Source organism: Heteronotia binoei, chromosome 5 (genome assembly GCF_032191835.1).
Source record: "Heteronotia binoei isolate CCM8104 ecotype False Entrance Well chromosome 5, APGP_CSIRO_Hbin_v1, whole genome shotgun sequence".
NCBI classification, from domain to species: domain Eukaryota; kingdom Metazoa; phylum Chordata; class Lepidosauria; order Squamata; family Gekkonidae; genus Heteronotia; species Heteronotia binoei.
This window is the reverse complement of record NC_083227.1, coordinates 3,535,636-3,553,408: the sequence shown is the minus strand read 5'-3', so window position 1 is coordinate 3,553,408 and position 17,773 is coordinate 3,535,636. Positions and strand designations below refer to the sequence as shown.

The 17,773-nt window shown below is 51.3% G+C and overlaps 2 protein-coding genes across 2 annotated transcripts; both read right to left on the bottom strand.

Moving 5' to 3' along the window:
* Positions 1–2,022: 2,022 nt before the first annotated feature.
* On the bottom strand, positions 2,023–6,283 carry LOC132571400 (oocyte zinc finger protein XlCOF6-like). The gene is made up of 5 exons (XM_060238196.1): positions 6,166–6,283; positions 5,635–5,711; positions 5,296–5,422; positions 2,961–3,971; positions 2,023–2,876 (listed from the first exon to the last, which is right to left on the bottom strand). Exons 1-5 carry the CDS (start codon positions 6,281–6,283, stop codon positions 2,023–2,025), a joined length of 2,187 nt encoding a protein of 728 aa, XP_060094179.1.
* A 240-nt stretch (positions 6,284–6,523) lies between these two features.
* LOC132571399 (zinc finger and SCAN domain-containing protein 21-like) lies at positions 6,524–9,577 on the bottom strand (the record flags this gene model as incomplete). The annotated part of the gene is made up of 3 exons (XM_060238195.1): positions 9,498–9,577; positions 7,602–7,809; positions 6,524–7,167 (listed from the first exon to the last, which is right to left on the bottom strand). A coding segment is annotated over exon 3 (597 nt), but the record flags the coding sequence as incomplete, so codon positions are not given.
* Between the last annotated feature and the right edge of the window lie 8,196 nt (positions 9,578–17,773).

The following is a 17,773-nucleotide window of genomic DNA, read 5'->3' as shown; positions in this document are numbered from 1 at the left end:
AGAAGTACCACCTGCTCCATGCACACGGCTGGAGAGAAAGGCACAAATTAGGAGTCTCAATGTGTGGATGAGACAATGCTGTAAGGAGGAAGGGTTTAAGATTGTTAGGCACTGGGATGCTTCCCACTGCCCTGTTAGTCTATAGCGCTTCTGGATGAAATGTCTCCACTTGGATTGCCAGTGCGAGCGTGAAAATCAGAGTTCCACACTGCATCATGCAGAATTGATCCTGGGGGCTGAGGAGAGGTGATAGGAGTGCAGGCTGGAACAGACTAGAATGGACAGGAAAACCTTCAAAGATGCCACGGACAAGAACACCCAAGTCAGGCCCACAGCTTCTGCGGCCCTAAAATCCCTCGGCCACTGTCAATACACGGTGCAGCCGGTCGGCCAAGCTCCAGCCCCATAAAATGTTCTTGCAGTGGGGAGGGGCAACAGAAATATTTTGAAGAAGTCTCCATGCATTGGACACTAGGGGACTTGTGAGATGAATGAGGGCACTGGACAAACTCTATCTGAAGTTGTTGACAGTGCACATTTCTGTGCCATTGGCTAACCAGACCGTTGTGTTGAAGGAAGTACTGGGGGGTTTTTTGAAGGGGGGGGGTGCCTTGTGTGGGGTTTGGGATCACACTGAGGCTGGCAAGGTCACCCCTGCGCACCAGCATGAGCTGTGGGTGAGGGTGCCAAGAAGAACACCCTGATCTTTGGGGGAGGGTCCCATGCAGGGCATAGACCTCGCTGGTGGACACAGCACAAGTGTTCTGAGGGTGAGCCTGTCACTGTCGTCTGTGTACAACCACAACAGCAACCAGGGTACAAGTTTTAACAAAACACACCATGGATCAAATAAACCGCTCTTCAAAAAATTATTGACTCTGTGTTCAAGCCTTCTTTATGTATAACCTCTCTAGCATTTGCAACAGAGCAATATATCATGTCAATTACACAGTATATAACACACCAAAGAATACACTATATTTGCATGTGAGACTTAAACTCTGTACTAGAACATACTACAATTTAACACTTATATTGTACCTGTTGACTAATGCTTGCTGTAGAGGAGATAGCAATGTGATTTCTGAATGACTAATAACATTAAACCTGTGGAGCCAGTTAGGTGTAATGGTTAAGTGCGTGCACTCTTATCTGGGAGAACCGGGTTTAATTCCCCACTCCTCCACTGGCAGTTGCTGGAATGGCCTTGGGTCAGCAGTAGCTCTCGCAGAGCTGTCCTTGAAAGGGCAGCTCCTGGGAGAGCTCTCTCAGTCGCACCTACGTCACAGGTATTTGTTGAGGGGGGGGAGTTAAAGGAGATTGTAAGCTGTTCTGAGATTCAGAGTGTAGGGTGGGATATGAATTCAATATTGTCTTCTTCTTAACAATGACAATCCTTCAACAGCTGGAATTTAGACAGAATCTCTTTTCACATTCTAATGGTTTCTCTCTGATGTGGGTTATTGATGCAGTGGAAAATTCCACCTCTCACTGAATCTCTTCCCACACACTCAGCATTCAAAGAGTTATTCCCCTGTGTGGGTTCTTTCGTGGTTTTGAAGATTGCCAGTATGAAGGAAACTCTTTCCACACTCTGAGCATTCAAATGGTTTCTTCCCTGTGTGCATTCTTTGATGCCGTTGAAGATGGCCACTCCGACCGAATCTCTTTCCACACTCGAAGCATTCAAATGGTTTTTCCCCTGTGTGGGTTCTCTGATGCTGTCGAAGAGTGCTAGTCTGACTGAATCTCTTTCCACATTCTGAGCATTCAAAAGGTTTCTCCATTGTGTGGCTTCTTTCATGCTCTTGAAGATGGCCATTGCTACTGAATCTCTTTCCACACGCTGAGCATTCACAAGGTTTCTCACCTGTGTGGGTTCTCTGATGCTGTTGAAGAGTGCCACTCTCACTGAATCTCTTTCCACATTCTGAGCATTCAAATGGTTTCTCCTCTGTGTGGATTCTTTGATGACTTTGAAGATGAGCACGTCTACTGAATCTTTTCCCACATTCTGAGCATTCAAAACATTTCTCCCGTGTGGCTTCTTTCATGGTATTGAAGATGGCCACTCTGCTTGAATCTCATTCCACACACTGAGCATTCAAAAGGTTTCTCCCCTGTGTGGATTCTCTGATGCTTTTGAAGACTGCCACTCTGACTGAATCTCTTACCACACTCTGAGCATTCAAAAGGTTTCTCTCCTGTGTGGATTCTCTGATGCCGCTGAAGACTGGAACTCATACTGAATCTTCTTCCACACTCTGAGCATTCAAAAGGTTTCTCCCCTGTGTGGGTCCTCTGATGTTTTTGAAGATGGCCTCTCTCAGTGAATCTCTTTCCACATTCTGAGCATTCAAATGGTTTCTCCCCTGTGTGGATTCTTTGATGACTTTGAAGATGAGTACGTCTACTCAATCTTTTCCCACATTCTGAGCATTCAAAACATTTCTCCCCTGTGTGGCTTCTTTCATGGTATTGAAGATGGCCACTCTGCTTGAATCTCATTCCACACACTGAGCATTCAAAAGGTTTCTCCCCTGTGTGGATTCTCTGATGCTTTTGAAGACTGCCACTCATACTGAATCTCTTACCACACTCTGAGCATTCAAAAGGTTTCTCTCCTGTGTGGATTCTCTGATGCCGCTGAAGACTGGAACTCTGACTGAATCTCTTTCCACACTCTGAGCAGTCAAATGGTTTCTCTCCTGTGTGGGTTCTCTGATGTTTTTGAAGATGGCCACTCTGACTGAATCTCTTTCCACACTCTGAGCACTCAAAAGGTTTCTCCCCTCTGTGGGTTCTTAGATGATACTGAAGAGTGCCACTCAGACTAAATCTCTTCCCACACTCTGAGCATTCAAAAGGTTTTTCCCCTGTGTGGATTCTCTGATGCACTTGAAGATGACTACTTGTACCAAATCTCTTCCTACACTCTGAACATTCAAAAAGTTTCTCGCCTCTGTGGGTTCTCTGATGTTGGTGAAGACTGCCACTCTCACTGAATCTCTTTCCACATTCTGAGCATTCAAAAGGTTTCTCTCCTGTGTGAGATCTTTGATGCCGTTGAAGACTGCCACTCTGACTGAATCTCTTTCCACACTCTGAGCATTCAAACGGTTTATCACCTGTGTGGGATCTTTGATGCCGTTGAAGATTGGAACTCAGACTGAATCTCTTTCCACACTCTGAGCATTCAAAAGGTTTCTCTCCTGTGTGAGATCTTTGATGCTGTTGAAGTCCACCACTCTGACTGAATCTCTTTCCACACTCTGAGCACTCAAAAGGTTTCTCCCCTGTGTGAGATCTTTGATGCCGTTGAAGTCCACCACTCCGACTGAACCTTTTTCCACAATCTGAGCATTCAAATGGTTTCTCACCTGTGTGAGTTCTCTGATGTTCTTGAAGGTGGCCATTGCTACTGAATCTTTTTCCACACTCTGAGCATTCATTTGGTTTCTCACCTGTGTGGGTTCTCTGATGGACTTGAAGATGGCCATTGCTACTGAATCTTTTTCCACACTCTGAGCATTCATTTGGTTTCTCACCTGTGTGGGTTCTCTGATGGACTTGAAGATGGCCATTGCTACTCAATCTCTTTCCACACTCAGAGCATTCAAAACGGTTATCATCTTTGCATATTCTATGCTGCTGGAGATTTCTACTCTGATTGAATTTCTTTCCACACTCTGAAGGTTTCTCTCCTCTGTGTATTCTTTGCTTCACAGGAAACTGTGATCTATATTTGAAGTATTTTCCAAACTGAATGGTTTTACTTGTCTTCATTACATTGTGCTTTGGAAAATGTATCTTACGTTTTCTTCCATAACTTTCCTTAACCAAACAGCTGTCTTTCTTTCTATTAGGTGTGCTTTTATCCCTGTTGTTTCCTCTTATGACTTCATTATTAACTCTGTCTGGCAATTGTAGATGAAGTTCCTCACCCTCCTCATTCCTCTGACCATCCTCTGCTGGAATAATGGGAGAGAGAGAGTGTTAGCACCTGGGCGGGAAGGTAACATCCAAATTCATCCATTTGACTGCAGAAGGAAAGGACTGACAGCTCTTCATTCATTCATTCATTCATTCATTCATTCATTCATTCATTCATTCAATTTGTGACCCACCCTCCTCGCTGAAGCAGGCACAGGGAGGCTCACATTAAGAGGTCAAAAGACCAATATTATTAGATTAAAAATAGAAATACAAGTACATCATAAATAAAACAATTAGATAAATTAGTAAGTGCTTATAGATCAGATATATTGATGTATCAATCAATCAATCAATTTTATTTGTATCCCGCCCTCCCCGCCGAAGCAGGCTCAGGGTGGCTAACAACATCGTCAATACATTAGTTTACAAGGTATTTAAACATAACTAATTAACACATTAATTAAAATTCTACTAAAACTCTAAAATCACTAAAATCATTAAAAATTAATATACTGGTGCTATAATATAGATTTCACTAGCAGTATCCCTTAATCGGTGAAGGCCAATTGATGTATTAAAATGTATTAAATATGGCGGATACTTCCAACTCCATCGGTGTTTAGATTTTATTGCTCAAGTATTTCTGCTGGATGTCCTATAAGAAAAAGATCCCCAGTCACTGTGTGATGTTCGAGGTGGGCCAGATGGATTAGTTTCTACCTTCCTGTTGCTGTCGATTTTAATTCAAAAATGCCTGGCGGAAGAGCGCAGTTTTGCAGGCCCTTTGGCTTCGTCCAGCTAGGCTGACCTTAACTAACCTCCCACCTCTCCCCAAAATACTCAGAAGAGAGAACTTTGGAACCAAACATCATCCTTCTACCTTATGTTAAGCGTGCCAGCTTTGTTATTAGAAAGGTATAAAATATTATGTTTTGTGAAGGAAAATTCAGAGAATACGGATGTTTGTTGGTACAGAGAGACAAGCGTTTTCCTCCTGCTTATCGAGACACAGTAAAAGATCTACGAATCACCCCTCTTAGAACTCTGGCTGTTGAGTCTCTGAATGGGGCTGGGGGCTCAACTCCTGACACAAGAGCTTTGTGCAAAAACTGTCAGATCATCCAGGGGAAAGGAGTGTTGAAAAGGCAGACCACAGAGAAATGAGGATCTGGCCCCTTCATCCCTTTCATCCCACCTTTGCCTCAAGTCAGGACGCTTTCTCTGGCTCGGGTGATGGCCACAACACTGGCAAGTAGCAGGACAGAACTCAAAACGGTGTATTTGTTGTTCAGTGTTTTGACACAAGCCTCATCACAACGACAGCTACTCACACCTCTGGCACACAAGAAAGATCCTTACCCAGAGAGGCCACGATCCCATAGTTCTCCAGCATGACTTCCCGGTAGAGAGCTCTCTGTCCCGGATCCAGCAGGGCCCACTCAGCCTCAGAGAGAGACACGGACACCTCCTCCAAGGAAAAGGGGCCCTGGAAGAAAAAGCAGATCCCTCCTCTTCAGAGGTCACACCAGGCAGAGACTGCACAAGGGAGGGATTGTCTGGGAAGGTGCAGGATGTGTGGCTGGGGGTGGGTAGAGGGAGTGGCCTCCAGAGCCTCTCTCACCTGCTAGAAACTGCAGGAGCAAAAGCCCCTCTAAGAAGGGAGGGGGTCCCAGGCTGTCCCCTGCTCAGATCCCCTACCTGGGCTGCAGGTGCAGCAGCCGTTTCCACACCTCTGAAAAGAAGACGGCTCAACAGCATCTCTCCACTGCCTGTTCCTGAGACAAAGGAGGAAAGAAGGGTGTTTTCCAGGACTTTCCAGTTGCTGGTTTGGACCCTGCTTCACCCGCCCCCCCCCCCTCACCCTGTGTACACTCAACCCATTTTAAAATATTTCTCACTGAATTCTGAGCCTCGGGGATTATAAAAGCTACCAGGATATATCAGACTTCTGGGAAACCTGAGTCAGGCTGGGGGGGAAAGGAGGGGGGTGGAGAATGATGTCACGTGACACGTCACTGTCCCATTTGGCCCACATGTGACGTGAGCATGTCTGGAGCCTCGAGGGAAATACGGATGAGTTTCAGAGTGTCTGTTGGCATGGCGAACTTCAGAATCAGGTTTTCTGCCAGATGAAACATGACATCAAATAATTTAATTATTTCCCCTGATCTGAACTGTCTATCCATTTACAGGCTGCCCCAAACACACCCAGGCACAAAAGGCCCTTACCACAGGAGAGGGCACCTTGGGCACGCTCCACGGCCTGCGCCCTCTTCTGCCCTTGCTCCAAGGAAGCTCCTTCCGCCTCAGGGAATGCAGCTTCTATCTTCACAGATGTGGCCCACATCTGTAACAGCAGGGAGGGAGGGGGGTAAGAGATGGAATGGAAAAAGACCAAGGAATGGATCCTGCCCCACTCCCAGACTCTGCACCCTTCCAGCAGCTGACCTGGTGGGAGAGGGAGAAGAAATTCTCTAGTAGAAGAGGCTGAGGAAGGGAGGGAGGAAGGAAGGATTCCTTCACTTGCAGTCTCAGACCAGTTTACAATCTCCTTCCCTTTCTCTCCCCACAACAGACACCCTGAAAGGTAAGTTAGGAGGCTGTTAAATCTCCCATTTGGATGATTAATGCTTGGAGAAATATCTCTCAGGGACAGTGTAGGAGAAGGCCAGATATCGTTGCTTGAATTGGACACACCTGGAGGGAATCCCCTCACCTGTCCTGCCTGCCTCTTCTCCTCTGCCTGGCTCAGGAGGAAACCTTCGGCCAGGGCCACCGCCTGGGAACTGGTCTCCGGCCCACATCCTCTGACCCAGCCCTGCATTTCCTGGGGCAGGAGAGTCAGGAACTGCTCCAGGATCACCAGGTCCACGATCTGCTTCTTGGTGTGCCTCTCCGGCTCCAGCCACTGGCTGCAAAGTCCATGGAGCTGGCTGCAAACCTCTCGGGGCCCATCAGACTCATGGTAGCCGAATTGCCGGAAGCGCTGGCAATGCACATCTGAGGTCACGGTGTCCTTAGCTATAATCTCTGTTTCCCAGAATTCAGCACCACTCCCAGCTTGGAGGGGAAGGGGCCCTTTGCTTGCTCTCTTGCCAGTCCCAGCTCCTTCTGGGTCCTGCTCTTCCATCTCCTGCCCCTTCCACTGAGTCATCTCCGTCTGTGGAAAGGTGCCTTCATCCATAGAATCATAGACTTGTAAGAGACGTCAGGGTCATCTAGTCCAACCACCTAAATGCAGGAAATTCACAAATACCTCCCCTAAGGCAATGGCAAACCACCCCATTAAAAAGTCTGCCGTGGGAACATCGTGATGCGAAGTCACCCCAGAGTCGAAACAACTGGTGCTTGCACAGGGGACTAAGAAAAGGTAAAAGTAGTCTCCTGTGTAAGCACCAGTCATTTCTGACTCTGGGGTGACGTTGCTTTCACAAGGTTTTCACGGCAGACTTTTTATGAGGTGGTTTGCCATTGCCCTCCTCAGTCATCTACACCAGGGGTGGCCAACGGTAGCTCTCCAGATGTTTTTTGCCTACAGTTTCCATCAGCCCCAGCCATTGGCCATGATGGCTGGGGCTGATGGAAGTCGTAGGCAAAAAACATCTGGAGAGCTACCGTTGCCCACCCCTGATCTACACATTCTCCCCAGTAAGCTGAGTACCGACCTCGGAAGGATGGAAGGCTGAGTCGACCTGGAGTCGGCTACCTGAACCCAGCTTCCGCCGGGGATCGAACTCAGGTCGTGAGCAGAGGGCTCCGACTGCAGTATTGCAGCTTTACCACTCTGCGCCACAGTGGACTCCCTTTAATTTCACAGGATCAGCACTGCTGTTAGATGGCCGTCTATTCCCTTGTTTCTGGAGAGGCTTCTCTCTGGGGGAAGGAGAGAGGCAGGCAGTAACATGTCACAAAGAAAAATGAGAACAGAAATACACCACCAAAACCCACAAACCTTCATATGCTTAGGGGACAAATTAGAATTACTCAGGTGGATAAGAAAAAAAGGGGTTCTGTATAGTTGAGCCAAAATAACAGGGAATAATTTATTTAAAGAAATTATTGTAGAATTAAGCTTTTTGAAAGCATTCCTATGCAAAATAACACCGGAATGTATTGTGCTTTTTATTTTCCCTATCTTTTTCTGAAACTAATAAAACTTTTTGGAAATAAAAAAAAGGGCTTCTTGTGGTCTGTAAGGTAAAGGTCGTCCCCTGTGCAAGCACCAGTCGTTTCAGACTCTGGGGTGAGTCGTTTTCACGGCAGACTTTTTACGAGGTGGTTTGCCCTTGCCTTCCCCAGTCATCTACACTTCCCCCCCCAGCAAGCTGGGGACTCATTTTACCAACCTCAGAAGGATGGAAGGTTGAGTCAACCTGGAGCCGGCTACCTGAACCCAGCTTCCAGCAGGATCGAACTCAGGTCGTGAGCAAAGAGCTTGGACTGCAATACTGCAGCTGACCGCTCTGCGCCACCATCTTGGGAGGTGTGTAGAACAGGTTTAATATCATTTTGCTATATATATTGCCAGCTTGGTTTTGGGGGGAAGTGAAGTGTCTTGGTTGGGCTCTTCAGAGAATTTACAAGCTGAGCTTCTCATCCCTTTGGCTCCGTCTGTCCTGGGGCCTAATTCCTAAGGGAAAGCAGAGCCCCCAAAGGACACGAGAGACTGGTGACCCCTTTCCCTTGGTGCACATCTCTTCCATAGCAGCCCTGAAGAGTCAGGCAAGAACTCCGTGGGGGTGGGGGGCAACTCCCCCTGACAGAAGGGCCCTTTCCCAGAGTCCAGCCTATTTGGGAACAAGCCAATCCCAGCTCTTGAGGGCTACCAAGTGTGCCAGGTGATCTGCCCACCCAAAGCCACCCCGGTGCCCTGCTGGTGTAGGGCGAATGTTACTCTGGCGCTGGCCTAGACTGGGATTGTGCCCGGGGTGGGGTTTGCTTGGGGAACGGGGCTCAGTCCCCTTCCTGAGGCCTCTCCCAGTGAGGGCACCAGGGCTGCTGGGAGGAAGGGGGGCCGGGGGAGGTGGGAGACTCTGCGGAATGCACAAGGTTGCCAACTCCAGGTTAGGAGATTCCTGGCAATTGGGGGGGGGGGGCTGGTGCCTGGGGAGGCGAGGGGATGGGGGCATCGAGTCCACCCTCCAAAGCAGCCGCTTCCTGCCCTCACACTGATCTCTGGAGTTATAATTTGAGATGGAATCTGTCAAGTGAGCTGTGGAGGGAGGAGGGGAGGGGGGCAACGTGGCTGCAACAGCTGTGTCTCCTCTCCCCCTGCACAGAGTTTGCAAAGCACTGCTGCGGGTGCGTAGTCAGGCTCACAGCTGTGGCACTCAAAGGAGGAGTCCAGCTGCACCGAGAGAATGGCTGTCTTGGGATGGGGGGGGGGGGGGGGCTCTGTGGCCTTCTTCCCTCTTCAGATCTCCTTTTCCGGAATCTCCCTCCGCGCCCAATTTCCAGCAACTTCCCCAGAGTTGCCACCCCCCCACCCCGCGGCTGAAAAAGATAACCCCCCTCCCTCCCCCCCTTGCAAGATCTCGAGGCTGCCCCCCCCCGTGCCTTACTTCTGAGTAGACCTCCCGGGAAGCTCTTGCAGCTGCTTCTTTGCAGCCCCCTCCGCAGCCCTGCAAATGCAAACCCCTCCCTCGGCCAACCCCCAGGAAATGCGCCTCCCCCCCCCCCCATTGCACGGCCTCTCTAGCCAGCAGCTCGGCTCCTTTAACCCTTCCTGTGCTGCAGAAAGCTGTGGCGAACCTGGGCAGTCGAATAAAAGCAGAGACATCAGGCTGCCAACCAAAGTCCGTGCAGTCCAAGCGATGGTCTTCCCAGGAGTCATGCATGGCTGTGAGAGCTGGACCAGAAGGAAGGCCGAGCGCAGAAGAAGAGATGCTCTTGAGCTGCGGTGCTGGAGAAGACTCCTGAGAGTCCCTTGGGCTGCAAGGAGATCCAGTCAGTCAGTCCTCAGGGAGATCAACCCAGACTGTTCCCTGGAAGGTCAGATGCTGAAACTGCAGCTCAGATCCTTTGGCCACCCAATGAGAAGGGAGCCCTCCCTGGAGAAGACTCTGGAGAGTCCCTTGGGCTGCAAGGAGATCCAGTCAGTCAGTCCTCAGGGAGATCAACCCAGACTGTTCCCTGGAAGGTCAGATGCTGAAACTGCAGCTCAGATCCTTTGGCCACCCAATGAGAAGGGAGCCCTCCCTGGAGAAGACTCTGGAGAGTCCCTTGGGCTGCAAGGAGATCCAGTCAGTCAGTCCTCAGGGAAACCAACCCAGACTGTTCCCTGGAAGGTCAGATGCTGAAGCTGAAGCTCAGATCCTTTGGCCACCCAATGAGAAGGGAGCCCTCCCTGGAGAAGACTCCTGAGAGTCCCTTGGGCTGCAAGGAGATCCAGTCAGTCAGTCCTCAGGGAGATCAACCCAGACTGTTCCCTGGAAGGTCAGATGCTGAAACTGCAGCTCAGATCCTTTGGCCACCCAATGAGAAGGGAGCCCTCCCTGGAGAAGACTCTGGAGAGTCCCTTGGACTGCAAGGAGATCCAGTCAGTCAGTCCTCAGGGAAATCCACCCAGACTGTTCCCTGGAAGGTCAGATGCTGAAACTGCAGCTCCAATCCTTTGGCCACCCAAGGAGAAGGGAGCACTCCCTGGAGAAGACTCTGGAGAGTCCCTTGGACTGCAAGGAGATCCAGTCAGTCAGTCCTCAGGGAAATCAACCCAGACTGTTCCCTGGAAGGTCAGAGGCTGAAGCTGCAGCTCCAATCCTTTGGCCACCCAAGGAGAAGGGAGCACTCCCTGGAGAAGGCTCTGGAGAGTCCCTTGGACTGCAAGGAGAGCCAGTCAGTCAGTCCTCAGGGAAATCAACCCAGACTGTTCCCTGGAAGGTCAGAGGCTGAAGCTGAAGCTCCAATCCTTTGGCCACCCAATGAGGAGGGAGCCCTCCCTGGAGAAGACTCCTGAGAGTCCCTTGGGCTGCAAGGAGATCCAGTCAGTCAGTCCTCAGGGAAATCCACCCAGACTGTTCCCTGGAAGGTCAGATGCTGAAGCTGCAGCTCAAATACTTTGGCCACCCAATGAGAAGGGAGCCCTCCCTGGAGAGGATTCTGATGCTGGGAAAGACGGAGGGCCAAAGAAGAAGGGGGCGGCACAAGAGGAGATGGCTGGGCAGCGTTACCGATGCAACAAACACAAATTCGAGCAGACTTCGGGGGAGGGTGGGAGACAGGAGGGCCCGGCGGTTCAGGGGGTCGCAGAGAGTCGAACTCGACTGTGCTGCTGAAGAACAAAAGTGCTGCAGAGGAAGGGGAAAGGCGACCCCCCCCTCCAGGAAGAGCTCCAGCCGGGCTACCGGGCCCTGTGCAACGCAGTGGGGCTCCTCGGGAGTAACTCTGCTGCCGGGGGGCTGGCTTAAAAAGGGGCCTCCTTTGGAAACGGAGGAGGGTCAGATGCATCCCTTTCTCTGCGCCCCCCCCCCCGCCTTCCAAGGCTTCTTGCCCCCTCCCTGCCAGAGGCTCTCCCCTCCCTCTTGCAGCAGCCCCCCCCCCCAGAGAGAGAAGGTGGCAGGCGGGGGGGGGGGAGGGTGGCGGCTCTTCCGTGGTCCAGAGGGACTGACCCCGACATGCCCCCCATGCATTCCCTCCCCCCCCCCCGGGCTGCAAGAGGGCGAGAGGGGCTGGGGTGGAAGGGCTGCCCCTTCGTCGAGGGGGAGGGCGGGGGGGGGCGGCAGAGGACAGGGGAGGGACTCCTCCTCCTCCTGGGGGGCTGTGCAACCTCAAATGTGCTGTGAGATGGTAGTGAGCATTTTTGGTAGACGAAATCACATCTGGCAGGCACCAACTGGCATTCTACCAGTCCAGCAGTTTGGTCTTCAAAGGTCTGCAGTGTAAGATAGTCTCCTTGCAGTTTTGTGGATTTTGCACAAGGATGAGGAGAAGGGCTTCGGGATGAGTGAACCACTTCTCTCAGTGCTGATCCAAACCCTTCCTAGATGATTACAAGAAGCCAGGAAAGCGGCTGGATCCAGGGAAAAGGGAATGCCTTTCAGAAGGTATTTTTCTCGCAAGACAAGAAGTCTTGGGCTTCGGATCAACATCTGGAGCAGAAGTTCATCAGTGGTTATTAGCCACAAGGGATAGATGGAACTCTCTGCCTGGGACAAGTGATGCTCTGTATTCTTGGTGCTTGGGGGGCAGCATAGGGAGGGCTTCTCACTGGTGGACCTCCTGATGGCCCCTGGCTTTTGGCCACTGTGTGACACAGAGTGTCGGACTGGATGGGCCATTGGCCTGATCCAACACGGCTTCCGTCCATTTTAACCCAGACTTCCTAGCAATACCATAATTAAGAGACACTTATTACCTCATTCTCCCATTCTGACATGTTACTGTTTTATTGGTTTCCCATGCAAATGCTATGCAGACCAAATGTTCTTTCAATTTGTTTCACTATTTTGCCATTTGGATATTAACTTTGTACCACTTTGCATTCTAAACCACTGCCTACCAGCTATAGGTAGCTCTGCTCAGAGAGCCAGTTTGGTGCAGTGGTGAAGCGTGCGGACTCTTATCTGGGAGAACCGGGTTTGATTCCCCCCTCCTCCACATGCAGCTGCTGGAATGGCCTTGGGTCAGCCAGAGCTCTCTTATCTGGGAGAACTGGGTTGGATTCCCCACTCCTCCACTTGCAGCTGCTGGAATGGCCTTGGGTCAGCCAGAGCTCTCTTATCTGGGAGAACCGGGTTTGATTCTCCACTCCTCCACTTGCAGCTGCTGGAATGGCCTTGGGTCAGCCAGAGCTCTCTTATCTGGGAGAACCAGGTTTGATTCCCCCCTCCTCCACTTGCAGCTGCTGGAATGGCCTTGGGCCAGCCAAAGCTCTCTTATCTGGGAGAACCAGGTTTGATTCCCCACTCCTCCACATGCAGCTTTTGGAATGGCCTTGGGCCAGCCAAAGCTCTCTTATCTGGGAGAACCAGGTTTGATTCCCCACTCCTCCACATGCAGCTTTTGGAATGGCCTTGGGTCAGCCATAGCTCTCTTATCTGGGAGAACCAGGTTTGATTCCCCACTCCTCCACTTGCAGATGCTGGAATGGCCTTGGGTCAGCCATAGCTCTCTTATCTGGGAGAACCGGGTTTGATTCCCCACTCCTCCACATGCAGCTGCTAGAATGGCCTTGGGTCAGCCAGAGCTCTCTTATCTGGGAGAACCGGGTTTGATTCCCCACTCCTCCACATGCAGCTGCTAGAATGGCCTTGGGTCAGCCATAGCTCTCTTATCTGGGAGAACCGGGTTTGATTCCCCACTCCTCCACATGCAGCTGCTAGAATGGCCTTGGGTCAGCCAGAGCTCTCTTATCTGGGAGAACCGGGTTTGATTCCCCACTCCTCCACTTGCAGATGCTGGAATGCCCTTGGGTCAGCCATAGCTCTCTTATCTGGGAGAACCGGGTTTGATTCCCCACTCCTCCATTTGCACCTGCTGGAATGGCCTTGGGTCAGCCACAGCTCTCTTATCTGGGAGAACCAGGTTGGATTCCCCACTCCTCCACTTACACCTGCTGGAATGGCCTTGGGTCAGCCATAGCTCTCTTATCTGGGAGAACCGGGTTTGATTCCCCACTCCTCCACTTACACCTGCTGGAATGGCCTTGGGTCAGCCATAGCTCTCTTATCTGGGAGAACCGGGTTTGATTCCCCACTCCTCCACTTGCAGCTGCTGGAATGGCCTTGGGTCAGCCATAGCTCTCTTATCTGGGAGAACCGGGTTTGATTCCCCACTCCTCCACATGCAGCTGCTAGAATGGCCTTGGGTCAGCCATAGCTCTCTTATCTGGGAGAACCGGGTTTGATTCCCCACTCCTCCACTTGCAGCTGCTGGAATGGCCTTGGGTCAGCCACAGCTCTCTTATCTGGGAGAACCAGGTTGGATTCCCCACTCCTCCACTTACACCTGCTGGAATGGCCTTGGGTCAGCCATAGCTCTCTTATCTGGGAGAACCGGGTTTGATTCCCCACTCCTCCACTTACACCTGCTGGAATGGCCTTGGGTCAGCCATAGCTCTCTTATCTGGGAGAACCGGGTTTGATTCCCCACTCCTCCACTTGCAGCTGCTGGAATGGCCTTGGGTCAGCCATAGCTCTCTTATCTGGGAGAACCGGGTTTGATTCCCCACTCCTCCACTTGCACCTGCTAGAATGGCCTTGGGTCAGCCAGAGCTCTCTTATCTGGGAGAACCGGGTTTGATTCCCCACTCCTCCACTTACACCTGCTAGAATGGCCTTGGGTCAGCCATAGCTCTCTTATCTGGGAGAACCGGGTTTGATTCCCCACTCCTCCACTTACACCTGCTGGAATGGCCTTGGGTCAGCCATAGCTCTCTTATCTGGGAGAACCGGGTTTGATTCCCCACTCCTCCACTTACACCTGCTGGAATGGCCTTGGGTCAGCCAGAGCTCTCTTATCTGGGAGAACCGGGTTTGATTCCCCACTCCTCCACTTGCAGCTGCTGGAATGGCCTTGGGTCAGCCATAGCTCTCTTATCTGGGAGAACCGGGTTTGATTCCCCACTCCTCCACTTGCACCTGCTGGAATGGCCTTGGGTCAGCCAGAGCTCTCTTATCTGGGAGAACCGGGTTTGATTCCCCACTCCTCCACTTGCAGCTGCTGGAATGGCCTTGGGTCAGCCATAGCTCTCTTATCTGGGAGAACCGGGTTTGATTCCCCACTCCTCCACTTGCAGCTGCTGGAATGGCCTTGGGTCAGCCATAGCTCTCTTATCTGGGAGAACCGGGTTTGATTCCCCACTCCTCCACTTGCAGCTGCTGGAATGGCCTTGGGTCAGCCATAGCTCTCTTATCTGGGAGAACCGGGTTTGATTCCCCACTCCTCCACTTGCACCTGCTGGAATGGCCTTGGGTCAGCCAGAGCTCTCTTATCTGGGAGAACCGGGTTTGATTCCCCACTCCTCCACTTGCAGCTGCTGGAATGGCTTTGGGTCAGCCAGAGCTCTCTTATCTGGGAGAACCGGGTTTGATTCCCCACTCCTCCACTTGCAGCTGCTGGAATGGCCTTGGGTCAGCCATAGCTCTCTTATCTGGGAGAACCGGGTTTGATTCCCCACTCCTCCACTTGCACCTGCTAGAATGGCCTTGGGTCATCCATAGCTCTCTTATCTGTGAGAACCGGGTTTGATTCCCCACTCCTCCACTTGCAGCTGCTGGAATGGCCTTCGGTCAGCCATAGCTCTCTTATCTGGGAGACCCAGGTTTGATTCCCCACTCCTCCACATGCAGCTGCTGGAATGGCCTTTGGCAGCCATGGCTTGAGGCAGAACAGCGCTTTAGGCAGGGTGCTTCGCCCCCTCCGAAAGCAGCGGGGAGCAGCTGCGCGCTTTCACCGCAGGGCGCTCTGTGGTGTTGCCCCAGCTCCGTCCCTGCATCTGACGCAGCCAGCAGAGCGACAGGCAGCCCTGTGTGCGCTCTGCAGTGCAGGAGCGCGGCTCCCTTGAGCCGCTTTTGCCGGTATTTCCCTCGCCAGGGAGGCAAGGGTGGGAGGGTCATTCCAGCGCCCTCCTGGGCCCCGCACCGGCCTAGTTAAAGGGCCGGCCCTAGCCTTGGCTTAGCCACGGCTTTCGCAAGAGTTGTCCTTGAAAGGGCAGCTTCTGTGAGAGCTCTCGCAGCCCCACCCACCTCACAGGGCGTCTGTTGTGGGGGAGGAAGAGATAGGAGATTGTAAGCCACTGGGAGTCTCTAATTCAGAGAGAAGGGTGAAATATCTATCTGCAGTCTTCTTCTCACTGTACCCCATTCCATCGTCTGATAAAGTCTGCATGCATACGAAAGCTTACATTCTTCATAAAACTTTGTTGCTCTTAAAGGTGCTACTCGACTCCTACTTTGTTCTTATGCTCTGTTTTCTTGGTGTTTGGGGGGCAACAGTGGGAGGACTCCTGGAGTTCTGGCCCTGCTGGTGGACCTCCTGGTGGCACCTGCATTGTGGCTACTGTATAACGTAGTGTTAGACTGGATGGGCCATTGGCCTGATCCAACGTGGCTTCTCTTATGTCTGGGACAGTGGTGCTCTGTATTCTTGGTGCTGGGGAGGGCAATAGTGGGAGAACTCCTGGAGTTCTGGCCCCACTGGTGGACCTCCTGATGGCCCCTGGGTTTTGCCCACTGTGTGATAGAGTGCTGGACTGGATGGGCCACTGGTCCAATCGAACATGGCTTCTCTTATGTTCTTAAGCTGTGGTACCAAATTCCTTGATGGAGGCAGCCACGAAGCCTGCCCCAAAAAAGCTTTCATTGCACCTAGAGAAAAAAAATTAAATTAGCTCCCGGGGGTAATGATTGGGGCCCTGACTCTGAGGAATAAGTGGTTTTACCCTCCATACTCTTTCCTGCTCAGAAATGGTCTCCCCTTTAGTCCACTTCAGCCCCAGGATGTCTCACTCAAGCCCCTAGCCACAGCAGTCCTGCCCCTTTCCTCATCTTCTCTGTCCAGGTCTGTTCAAAGCTTTGTGTATCTGTGGCATGACGCTCCTCAAACAGTTTTGCACAAAGTTGACCACCAAACTTATAGCAGCCGCAAGAATCACCATTGCTTCAGTATGGAAATCTCCCTCGCCTCCCTCCTTAAGAGTCTGGCACGATAAAGTATGGGATCAATTGATTATCCATAAAATCTCAACTTTGTGCATCACAACTTTACAGACTCAAAGAGTTTGGAACAAATTTAGATCCATCTGGGCGACGGCATTAAATTTTATGTCAGAACATTGCTTTCTTCTTTCGAATTGCGCTTATCATGCTTGGCTTCATTTTTAATTATCTGTGGCCTGAAGGGCTCATCTCTGAATGAAATATATTGATGACTCGTATTTAGATATAACTTCTTTTGTTTATGGTATTTTATGCAGTATTTCTCTTGACTCTTTTATGCAATGCAACTGAATGATATAATTTAAAGCTGTTGGAGAGGGAGGCATCCGGAATCACTCCCAGACTCTCCATCTGCTGGGCTGGTACCAAAGCAGCATCGCCCAGTGCTGAGAGTTGGATGCACGAACCCCCCCCCCCCTCGATTCAGGTACAGGACCTTCATCTTAGTTGGATTTAACTTCAGTTGACTCTGCTGTAGCCACCCAGCCACAGCGTCTAACGCCTCCGACAGCTGTTCAGGGGGGAAGACGGTCTGCCGTCCATCAACAGATAGAGCTGGGTGTCATCAGCATACTGGTGACAACCAGTTCAAAACCTCGGACAATCTGGGCAAGGGGGCACATCTAATGTTAAATAATGTAACCGAGAGAATAGCTCCCTGCAGCACCCCACATATGCTCCCACCTTGGGAGACCTACTGGGAGGCTCCAGTAAAACACCCAAGCACCATCAAAGGCTGGGAGAGATATTTCCTTCCCCAGAGCGCCACGACCCACACAGAGAACCTCTGTCTTCGCCGGGTTCAACTTCAGCCCACTCAGCTTAACCCACGTAGCAACAGCCTGTAAAGCCCGGTCCAGATTCCCTGGGACGGAGGCGGGCCGGCCGTCCATTAGCAGATAGAGCTGGGTGTCATCAGCATACTGGTGACAACCAGTTCAAAACCTCGGACAATCTGGGCAAGGGGGCACATATAATGTTAAATAATGTAACCGAGAGAATAGCTCCCTGCAGCACCCCACATATGCTCCCACCTTGGGAGACCTAACAACAGCCTGGCAGCCGCATTCTGCACTAGCTGCAATCTCCGGGTCTGGCACAGAGGCAGCCCCATGTAGAGGGCGTCTCAGTAGTCCAATCTTGAGGTGACCATCGCATGCATCACTGTTGCTAGGTCCCGG

What these genes read in the sequence shown, in the direction of transcription:
- LOC132571400 (XM_060238196.1), bottom strand. Translation starts at nt 6,283, where the DNA reads ATGTGGGCCACATCTGTGAAGATAGAAGCTGCATTCCCTGAGGCGGAA. An exon ending in TGGGATCGTGGCCTCTCTGG is followed by an intron (nt 3,972 to 5,295) that starts GTAAGGATCTTT and finishes CCATTATTCCAG; the next exon opens with CAGAGGATGGTCAGAGGAAT. An exon ending in ACATCAGAGAACCCACAGAG is followed by an intron (nt 2,877 to 2,960) that starts GCGAGAAACTTT and finishes GAATCCACACAG; the next exon opens with GGGAAAAACCTTTTGAATGC.